General features: G+C 42.2%; 1 protein-coding gene across 1 annotated transcript; it reads left to right on the forward strand.

The window, feature by feature from the left end:
• Positions 1 to 8,709: 8,709 nt before the first annotated feature.
• Positions 8,710 to 10,878, forward strand: LOC128762657 (lysozyme C-like). Its single transcript, XM_053871073.1, has 4 exons — positions 8,710 to 8,886; positions 9,916 to 10,077; positions 10,484 to 10,562; positions 10,642 to 10,878. The coding sequence occupies exons 1-4, from the start codon at positions 8,760 to 8,762 to the stop codon at positions 10,721 to 10,723; spliced, it is 450 nt and encodes a 149-aa protein (XP_053727048.1). The 5' UTR covers positions 8,710 to 8,759; the 3' UTR covers positions 10,724 to 10,878.
• Positions 10,879 to 11,276: the final 398 nt, after the last annotated feature.

Here is an 11,276-nt window from a genome sequence, read left to right on the forward strand (position 1 = left end):
TTTTCAGGCCCTGTTGTCTCTCTCTGAATCTGTCGGCCAATTGATGACACATCAGAAGGATGCGTGAAGGTTTCCATCTTCTGTGTCAGATGCCAACCCTAACCCTAACCATTCAAAACAAATGTGTAACCTTAACCAGGACCGTGAACCAAACACACACACAATTATAATTATACTTTTTCATTTTAACTCTCTAAACCTGGTGAGGAGAGGTCAAAATGTCCTCATAAGAATGGTGGCTTGTGAAGAGTTGGTACTCGTGCAAGGACATCAGGGATATAATGCACAAGGCTGGGATGGGCTACAGGACGATAGGCCAACAGCTTGGTGAGAAGGCAACAACTGTTCGTGGCGTAGTTATTAGAAAACGGAAGAAGTTCAACATCCCCCTCGCTCTGCTCAAACCAGCAAATGTCAAAGCCTGACTGAAGTTTACCAACGACCATCTGGATGAGAGAATTGGAGAAGGTCATGTGGTCTGGTGAGACAAAAGTAGAGCTTTTTGGTCTAAACTCCACTCGCTCTGTTTGGAGGAAGAAGGATTAGTACAACCCAAAGAACACCATCCCAGCAGTGGAGCATGGAGGTGGACATATCAAGTTTTGGGGATGCTTTGAGGAAAGGGGACAGGACAAGTGCACTGTATTGAGGGGAGGATGGATGGGGACAGTTATCACGAAGTCTTGGACAATCTCCTTCCCTCAGGAAGAGCATTGGAGATGGGTCTTGGCTGGATCTTGCGACCTGAAACAGCAAAGCAAGGGCAGCAAGGGGTGGCTTCCTAGGAAGCATCTCAATGTCCTGCAGTGGCCAAGCCATTCTCCAGAGATGAAGGTATGAGAATCTGATAGCCTGTATTGCCCAGAAGCCACAAAACCTGATGGCTCTGGAGAAGATCTGTATGGAGGAGAGGGCCAAAACCCCTGCTGCAGTGTGTGCAAACCTGGTCAGGAACTGCAGAAAATGTCTCTGAGATTGCAAACAAAGGTTTCTGTAACAAATATTAAGTTCTGTTTTTTATGTATCAAGTACTTATGCCATGCAATAAAATGCAAATTGATAATTTAAAAAATCATATTCATGTTTTATTTACTGAATTTTTGTTTCAAACTATGTCACTCCCATCTGAAGAGTACCCTTGTTAGAAATGACAGACCTCTACATGCTTTGTAAGTGGGAAAACCTCAAAAATGAGATACACAAATATCTATTTATCTATGAAATATATCTATTTTAACTCGTATTAAGTAGCATACTTTTGTGTGTGTGTGTATAGAGAGAGAGAGAGACCTCTCTGGAATAGTATCTCCCACAGCTGGTCTGAAAGTGGATTAATGAATGAGAGAATGTACCCAGGACACCTCTAAAAAACTAACTTATGAAGTCTAAATGCTCTTGAACTGCACGATCTGAGCTGCAGTCAAACAATTGAGCATGAGTTTTACCATAGGTTTTTTCACAGAGAGGCCAGAACTGACCCTACACGCAGACACACACCAAGAAATTTGGAGCTGAATTACACCCACTTGGGCTCGGTCTTCCCGAGTGAAACTCATCATCTCAGGCATCATTACTGTCTCTCCTCACCAACTCTCCCACTTCATCCTCTCTGCTCCAACCAATCAGTGACACAGTGAGGGAGGTCACTCTGCCGCTTGGCTCAATACGGCAGTCATTTTTTTAAAACCGCTTTCGGCAGGAAGTCACTAAATGTCTAACCACGTAGAAGCACTTAAGTGGTCCGTGATATGTGAGTGATGGAGGATCTGGAATTCAAATGGCTGAATTTGTGTGTAGCTCATTAGAGAACAGTCAGGGATAATAAAAGGGAAGGTGAGCACAGCCAGACATGGATTAGTTCCTGTTTGTGCAAAATGGATTTCAGATTAAACTTCCCTATTTGCTTGTAAACACACACATTTGTCTTTAGACTCCATCTTTCACGGCGATGTGTATCTGTATAACAAATGCTTCATGGACATTTCTTCCATCATTGTCTCGGCCCACCCCCTCGCTCTTTGTAAACAAAACTGCTCTTGCTTGCCTTCTGTTCGTCTGCGACTGGATTTTCCTTTGAGCTCTCTCTTTGTCACATTAAGATCTTAGCGATAGGAATGTGCCTGAAAACCAAACTGTATTGTTCCTGTGAATCCAATTTGTATAACAGGGCTATTAAAACCCATTGTCTACGCAGTTGAAACACCAGCTACAAGAGTGTTTTCCGGTCTGGATCGTGCGTATCTGTCCATTCATCTTTCTGAGGTCAGGTCGCCGGGGGAGCGGCCGGAACACAGCAACATCAACTGGTGTATGTAAATACACTGGCAGTCTTCTGTGAGCCACGTAGGTGAGCGAGCTTCTGTCTGTGAGTCCAGACACCAGCACTAAGGAACGTGGTGAACCAGCCTCAGAGGAGCACTGAACTCTCTCTCCCTTGTGTGCACCATCCAGTGAGCGCACTGTGCCATCAGTAGCAGTGTCACAATAACAAACAAACCCTGTTGCCTCAGCTGCAGCAGCTTGTCAGGGCCACGGAGAGGTACTTTTCAGGAAAACTTTGAATTTCCGAGGAATCTGTGAAATCAAGTTAGATTGGTTTCATGTCTTACATCATGTCCAACAATTTTGTCAGTGAGACCTGCTATTTAGAGGTCAGATTGAAGTGAAGGCAAGATCATCAACTAGTTGCTTCATATTTCCCCCCTTTTTTTCCCACACAAACTTCCTCTCACATGCTGAACACAACACCGTCCAGCCTGGGTTTCATCAGCTCCTCTAACTTCGCTGTGTGGGCTCTCGATAAGCAGATGAGGCTGCCGCTTTGATCCTTGAGCAAACATTTAGTGGCACTGATAGAATCATGAAATACCTGGATTCCACTTCTTATCCAGACTTTACTTATCCTGAAGGGCAACTCTATTTCGACAGAAGATCACACATTCCAAGCAGAAGCCACTCCGCCAACAAATGGTGTCAAAGAGAAATTAATTGGACGCCGCAGAAATTACAGATGCTGACTGAGAGGAGAGGACATGCTGACTTTTGGGAAGTGATTCAAGCACATATTCAGGTATGAGAAAGTAATGAGCACTTTCACATGTTATCTTCAGATCAGGTGATTTTTTATTTCACGATCCATGCGACTAAAAATGTCTAAAGCTACTGCAACACAATCTGCCCCTTCTAATTAGTGGAGAATATGGCGCGTTGCAGGTTAAAATAACTCAAATACACACACAAACAAGACTGAAATAAATACAGTTGTAAACGTTTGAGCATCATTTATAAATGCTACAAGTCAAGAAGAAAGTTTGGCTCAAGCATCACAAAGAAAATAATGGTGTTAACACCAAGTAATCATGGCTAAGAGAATCCATCCTTCAAGAATCCTTTGGGTTACAGTATGTGGAGGTGAGGCTTGGAAAATGAACCAAACTGTGTGTCTTTAAAAGGAGCAAGTGATGACTTGTTTAGCTTTCAAGGAAAGCTCAAATATCTGAAAAATCTCCGAGATGATCGCAGTCTGTCTGCACAGACACTGGCTCATTCTAGGACATTCAGGTCCATCAAATATCAGTGGAACAGTCTCTGTGCCTGGATCGTCTCATGTTGGTGTCGAAATGGATTTAAAAGTCTCAAAACCATCGTGTTACATAGACTCTGCAACATTCATTCAAAATTCATTTCATTTCAAGTCAAAATTAAAATGGTTCCCTAGTATTAGACTATGAGATCTCTACAAATAAATTTTCTTTTATTAAACCCTGAGTTATGCCGGTCCATCCTTTTACTTTCCACTCTGTAACCCTTGCATGTTCTGGCTCTTTAAGTCACATCACTTGACCCTTGCAGCGGCCAAGGTCACATGCAGGAAAGTTTCCTCAACATAGAATTTCTAAAATCAAGTCCAGGATACTAATTATAAGACCATGACATTTTTGAAAAACGTGTCAAATGTGGTCATCTTGTCTGTTGAAGACAAGGTGGTGAAGATCAGCTCATCTGCTCTATTGAAAATGACACCTGGGTCCCAATAAGGGAAAAGATAATACTAATCGACTGAAGCAGGATAATATTTTTGGCAAGATTTTCAATGAAAAATTCATATATTTAATGCTACTGATGAGCTTGATTTACTGTAAATACGCTACAGTGTTTACAATATATGATTCAATGCAACATTGCATCTGTTCAAATCTTTTCCAGCTATATTGTGGTCCTGGTTGATGATTCGCGGTTCAGTGTTTGGAGCCTTGGAGGCTCTCTCACCAGGTCAAATGACATCAATCCAGTGTATAATCCAGTGTCACGTATTCACAAACTAAATCACACAACAAACTCTCAATGAGAAGAGGATTCTTATTTATGTAGCTGATTGTGATTTCAGCCTGTGGTCTTCCATCAGGAAGACTATCGATCTGATGGAAGAACGACTTCACTGAGGTGATTCAGCGAAAACAGACGGACCTGATTCAATTATGTGATTGTGGATGTGGGGTTTTTGCCTCCAGTATATTTCTCCATGTGTGATGGGCTTGTTTGGCTGACCAAGGCATTCAAATTTTGGCTAAAAAAAGACATCCACCTGGTGTTTGACATACTACCAATATATGTGAAGTGGACTTTCAAAGCAGCAACAGTGTGATGTGAGAGTAGATTGAATATTTATTTACTAAATGAATAATAAATGTTTAAGCGTCAGAGCAAATGAAGCTGTCGAAGTGAGAGTAATGAAGAAAATCACTCCCATCCTGGTGCCATCACATCCTCACGGACGAGGGAGGAAGCGCTTGTTTGTGTCACAGTAATGAAGAGCGAAAAGTGTGGAACCAGCAACGCCACAGTGAGACATTTAAAAATGTGATTTGATGTGCAGCAAAAAATAAACAAATTTGTTGATCCTGAGCAGCTTCCAGTAACACCATCTTACCGATGGATAGCTATAGTGCAGTCAGCTTAAGTAATAAAACACACTGGATTATTCTTGACTACTATATTCTTGACTTGAATGAACGTGGGATCGGGGGCGGGACCGGAGACCCAGCTTTACGACAGCCTGCAATTACACTCATTTACCTGTGGCGCCACCGAAAGCAAATATTATCAACTTACCTACAGCTGCTTTAAATTACCTAATGCCGCTAGCATAAAAAGAAGAGCGCACAAAGAGAAATGGACTGGGAATAAAAGAGCCACGCTATCGATGTGGGAGCAAAATCTAGTGCACACCTGAGGGGTGATTGCAGGGAATCAGCGCCAAGGACTGGAACAAGCATGTTATGGACAACCCTCCGATCACTAACACCAAGACGTAAGGCCATGCTTGAGTGCATACACTGGGTTGGATTTAGATCGACCACACTGGAGACCTGGGTGTACATGCCAATTCTTTGTTGGCCTGTATGGTGTGCATGTTTTAGATACAGCACCTGTGCTCGATGTCAATACAACTTTCTCGTCACACATGTAAACACACACACAAAACGATTGGAGACAAATGTGTTTACAACATTGGCTATGATCACAAACTAATCCTGCTGACATCCAGGCATCCTCTCTGAAGAGCAACACTCCTGTCGCTCTTCAGTCCCATCTGACATATGAATCTTAAACAAACACAATAATGGAATGCAAGCTCTCACGCCATGAGATGAAGGGTCATCAAGACGGACATGTCAAGCTCCTCCGTCTGCTCCATCATCCATCAGTAAACAAACATGTAAGGGTGTCACGTCACAAGCAATTTAATAAAAGAACATTGTTGGGTCCCATTATGGTCCCAGTTGGACGAGCCTGTTTGGGCGCGTTCTGTTGACACTTTCGTCAGACGCGTTAAAAACCTACGATCCTCTTGCTAAACAGAAGAAATACACATACCATCTTAAAACTCCATGAATGTGTGATGCAGTCCTGAGAAACAATTAGAGGAATTCGAGCTGCATCTCTCCTTCATCACCGTTTACACTGTTTTCTTCATGCCCAGTGAGAAATGGATCCATCTTCGTCTCCTCTCTGTTTGCAGATTAATTGATCAGGCTGTCTTCTACAGGCCGGCTGATTAATTGCAGTCTCCTCCTGAGCTCCAGGTTGGAGAGGAGGCAGGGGAGAGTGAGCGGGGGCGTGCTGATGAAGAAGAAGGGGAAAACACACAGCAGCAAGCCAGTCGAGAAAGTTAAAGGCACTAATGGAGTTCAGGAACTCTGTTCAGGAAACAGACTCCTCACAATGGCACAACAGGAAAAAAGTCTGTTTGCCACTGAAAGACTTATTTTGCTAGCGATGAGCCTTCAAGCTGAAAAGGGAAGCTAGATGTGTGGAGTCAGTGTGGGTGCTTCAATTTATTGCAGAATTGCCACATCATATGAGGTTTCATGAAGCAGGGTCCTTATTTTCAGAGGTCACTAGATGGCACTGTCTGTTGCATAATGTTTGGCTTTTACTAGTTCAGTGGAACTGCACATCATATCTAAACCAAGGGCACCATCTAGTGGCCTCTGAAAATTCAGACACTGTTTCAGCAACCATGCAGTACTGTGTCATGATACCTCATCGACCTCATCACCGGAGACTGCTCTGAGTGAAAGCACAGCTTTCACTGCCATGGTTGTTTAGAAAAAGGTTGGCACAGGTGACTTGCCCGTTCCCTACGGCATGATGGACTTGGGCCACAAAATCTATACCAAGTACATATAGTATGGCCTGAGGTTTCATGAAACACTGTCCTTATTTGCAGTGTCATGGTGGCAAATGAACAGATCGCGGCTGGTGTAGTAAATTTAACAAGGTTTAATGCACAGAAAATACAGAAAAACTGGACACCAACAGAAAACGAGAAAACTAAGGACGTCGCCACCAAAACACAGACGAGGGGAACACACAGGGACAGGGAAAAAAACAGTAACCGAAAATAGGCGAATTAAAGTCAAGCCTAAATAACGGGGACAACAAAAACACACTCGGATAAAGTTGAGGCCCAAACAACGAAAAGCGCTTGGTGATGGAATAAACATACACACACAAGGAGGAAAGCCAACAAGAGGAAACAAAAGGGAAACACTCACACGAAGCATGAGGCTAATAGTAAAGGGCAGAAAACAAATGAGGAAGAAACCAAGAACGCGGCAGAAAAGACACACAACCACAATCTAGAGTTATTGAACACTCTGGAGAAGATCATGACGCAAAGTAGCAATCTGGCAACACAGACTGGAATCAAGGTGTTGAAATCAGTGAAGTTTGATCGGCCGATGGGTTTCAGCTGTGTTATTGTGAAGGCGATCAGGAAAACAGGAAATGGAAACAACACACAAGAGGACCGGAAATAAACTAAAAGCACACGAAAACCGAACATGGATGGATGGTCTCATCAGGTTCTATCAGTTTCGCTTCATTGAAATGTTGTTTAAATACAAGGGGTCCAGGACAAAGAGTGCCATCTAGTAATTTGGACTTTGTTTTGTGAAACCTCATCTGCTCATCGCGTGTTGAAGGAGCAGTAACTGAACATTGTGTCACCAGGATGCTTGAAAGTTGAATCATTTCAGAGATTAGCTGTTGTATTAACTCAAATGTCTTGTTTTTACAAACAGAGTCTGCATGGAACTACAGAATTCCCCCAAAAATCTAATCATTAATCCTGAAAATGCAGTGAAAATTCATCTATTTATTCAGTAAATAAACCAAAGTATCCTCTGGCTGGTTTGTGGAAAAACACTGTCATTGATCAACAAAATAGTTGAACCAGGATTGTGTAAAAACAAATATGCTCCTGTTAGCTGCAAACAGCCCTCTAAACTGCTTCTTCTAACTTCATGGATAGTGGTGTAAAAGGAACTTCCTCCCATGCTTTGAGAAAGTGCATAATAGAGAGACTATAATTCAAGCAGATATCTTGGACTCAAGCAATATATCAGGAGCGCTCAATGTTTATTCCTCCTCTTATTGCCCCCAAACTTCCTGTCTTTAGTTCATTCATCTTACTTTTTCTTGTCTAATGTGCGCTTCTTTCCGTTTTCGTGTTCCAGGCTTTCCTGCTGACTGTGCTGAAAGGTTCCGAGCAGCTGTTGAGAACAGTCCATGTTAATATTTGTTGATTAATGGGCCTTTAAAAGAAATCCCTTGCACATCTGGTGTGATGACAAATGTAACTATCTCAGCTGCACTGTAACAGGATTTGTTATTTAAAATGTTAGTTCAGAGTGTTACTAACATGGTGTTAACACCATTATTTCAAAGTTCAGAAAAGCTGAAAAAAAACGGCTTCATGCTACACAATTTACAATGTGCGCGTGTGTGTTTGCTTATCCTGCTTTGTGGGGACATTTGACTGGACCTCACAAGCCTGAATTTGAGGATGAAGACTTCAAAAAACTGTGTCATTATAATTGGGTTTATGTGTGGTCCAGAGTCCTAGTTCAGTTTAGCCATTTGTTTTGGATGGTTAGGTTTAGGGTGAGAGGCTGGGGAAAGCATGATGACAAAGAGAAACCCAATGTCCCAACAAGGATATGTGTGTGTGTCACTGCAAAAACAAGGGAGTAAGATCACAAAAACTCAATGAAACAGCATATTAAATATGTAATGATCTTCGAATGACAGTAATTAAATATAAGCCCATGAAAAGAATTTTCACCACCAACAAAGTGGAAAGGCTCAAAGTTCAAACAGGTTCCAAAGTTCGTGTTTAAACTGGTTTATAGTGGAAGCTTCCACTGTGGCTTTGAAGGACACATTTTGTGGAACATAACTGAAGGTACAGCATGAGGGGCCTGGTGTTCCTACTTTTGTTCAGTTTGGCTGGTGCCAAATTATACGAGCGCTGTGAACTGGCCCGTGTTCTGAAGAATAAGGGCATGGCGAACTACCACGGTGTCAGTCTGGCCGATTGTGAGTACAAGTCTGATGGTTTTCATTTGGAGGAGCTCACTGGGTATCAACAAGTAGGAAGTCATGTGTACAATGCCTTGCAATGTAATAAGTGTGGGGCCATCTTGTTACTCGATGCTGATCCATGGTAAGTGAAGGCAAGACGACGTGACTCAACAAGTGTTTGGGACCCATGTTTGGTCCCATCTATCATATCTAATCTAACTTATTGATGGGTCAATGAGGTTTCTTGAAACAGTGTCAGAATTTCAGAGGCCACTAGATGGCACTGCCTGCTTTATAATGTACAGCTTTGAACAACTAGTCAAATGAAACCTCACATCATTTCTAAAAACCAAGAGTGCCACCAGAAATGTAGGACGCTGTTTCACCACCACTGCGGTACTGTTTCTCTATAGCTCAGTGACATGAAGTGCATAGAACAAAATTCTGTTCTGCTTCTATCCTGCAGTTTCATCAACTTAAATGTACTGTCCATCAGGGCAGTCTCATCTAGTACCCGTCCTCATGGATGTTTTTGGTTATAGACATCGCATTGTGTACCGTAGTACAAGTGCAACTAGTGCACTGGTGCCCTATTTTGATCAATAACACACATTTATTTTCCATAATAATAGTTCAACTCTCAAAATAACTCAAAATGATTTGTTTCAGGGCTTCATTTTCTCATATCATTCTTATCAATCATTTTATGATTGACATTGAGAATCTGAATACAATAGAAGCATGGAATTTTATGAAACAAACTGGAACAATCAAACAATAATTTCAGTTTTCTCTCAACATTTGACTTTTCCTTTTTACCTTGTTACATAAGTATGTATAATCTAGGATTTCCCATCATATTATCCCATCACACCAGTCACATATGTTGTGGTAGTACAGCGCAGAACCTCTACTAGAAGGGAGGATAAAGAGGAAAATGTTTCTTTGTTTGACCTGCAACAAGGTGAAGAACATGAGACAAAAGTTGTGGAATCATATTCATCCAGAAATACATCTCTGTCATCCTTGTGACTGACTGTCCAGGGGTTTGTCTTTCCACCTGGGAGTCGAGCCTGGACACCTCAGCTGTCAATCGTAACAGTGATGGCTCGAGTGACTACGGCATCTTCCAGATCAACAGTCGATGGTGGTGCGAAGACGGACAAACCCCACGATCTGTCAACACCTGTGGAATCAGTTGCAGTGGTCAGTGACTGCAATACAGCTTATTAGCCAAATAGAGGTCATTAGAATTGTCACTGTGGTTCAGCTTTCTTTCCAGCATGTCATCGTGGTCACGGATCATTTACCATACCCATTTCAAATGACTTCACCTACCTGTTTTCATTTCACTAGTTCACTAGCTTGTGTGTTTATCATCCATTAAACCATAGTAAACACCGCTGCAGGTGGAGGTTAAATAAAACGAGCAATCGATGAAAGGCAAGTTGCAATCCTAAATGGAATTTCATTTTCACCTTGAGGGGCATATCTGTCTGGAAATGTTTCTGATGTGGTATTTTGAAAAATCTTTACACCAGCTGAACCCTGACTCCTCAAAAGTGGAGCCAGAGAATACGAAACAGTGTTGATGCTATACTTCTTAACCTAGAGCTCCTGACGGATGACATCAGCACGGCAGTCACCTGCGCCAAGCGGGTGGTTCGGGACCCGAATGGCATCAGAGCCTGGTAAATCATCTGACTTATACACCTGAAACATTAACTGCACACGTGACATGGATCGTGATCAAGCTCTGTCTGCTTTTAGGGTGGCATGGCGGGTACATTGTGAGGGAAAAGACCTGACGCCGTACCTGAATGGATGTGGACTTGCTACCACAACTCTGTGATCCTGTCTTTACAGGCCAAACTGAAGAGTAAACGACACACCTGCCTTCTAACAACTTCATGGGAAAAAAATCTTGATTGATTTCACTTGAGGATGGCTGTTTTTGTTGAAAAAAAGTTGAAATAAATGATGAATAAAATGATAACTGAAAGTAAATCTCTCTCAGAGGTTAAAAACAAAGAAAGAAAACAAGGTAAGCCTGTTTCTTGTTTGCATCTTACAACGTATATGATCAGTAATAGTATATATGTCATTGATGGACCACCGCCTCTGAAACTTTTCAATAGTCTCAGACTTATTACCAACAAATAAGTTGCTTTTTCAGCCACTCTCAATGACTGGAGCTATAAGCCAAGAGCCGCCCACTTGTGATTGGTTGATAGGGTTTCATCAAGCAGGGTCCTAATTTTCAGAACTCAATAGGTCTTGGTTTAAAAATGAGGTGAGAAATAGCTGTTCAAAGCCCACGATTATACAGCAGCACGTGCCACATGCTGGTGGCCTCTGAAAATTACAACTCTGTTTCATGAAACCTCATCAGCCCATCACTACCA

Source organism: Synchiropus splendidus, chromosome 1, assembly GCF_027744825.2.
Source record: "Synchiropus splendidus isolate RoL2022-P1 chromosome 1, RoL_Sspl_1.0, whole genome shotgun sequence".
Taxonomy (NCBI): Eukaryota; Metazoa; Chordata; class Actinopteri; order Syngnathiformes; family Callionymidae; genus Synchiropus; species Synchiropus splendidus.

Coding starts and splice junctions, on each gene's coding strand:
- LOC128762657 (XM_053871073.1), top strand. CDS start 8,760: ATGAGGGGCCTGGTGTTCCTACTTTTGTTCAGTTTGGCTGGTGCCAAA. Junction 8,887..9,915: donor CGGTGTCAGTCTGGCCGATT/GTGAGTACAAGT, acceptor CTGACTGTCCAG/GGGTTTGTCTTTCCACCTGG. Junction 10,563..10,641: donor CCGAATGGCATCAGAGCCTG/GTAAATCATCTG, acceptor GTCTGCTTTTAG/GGTGGCATGGCGGGTACATT.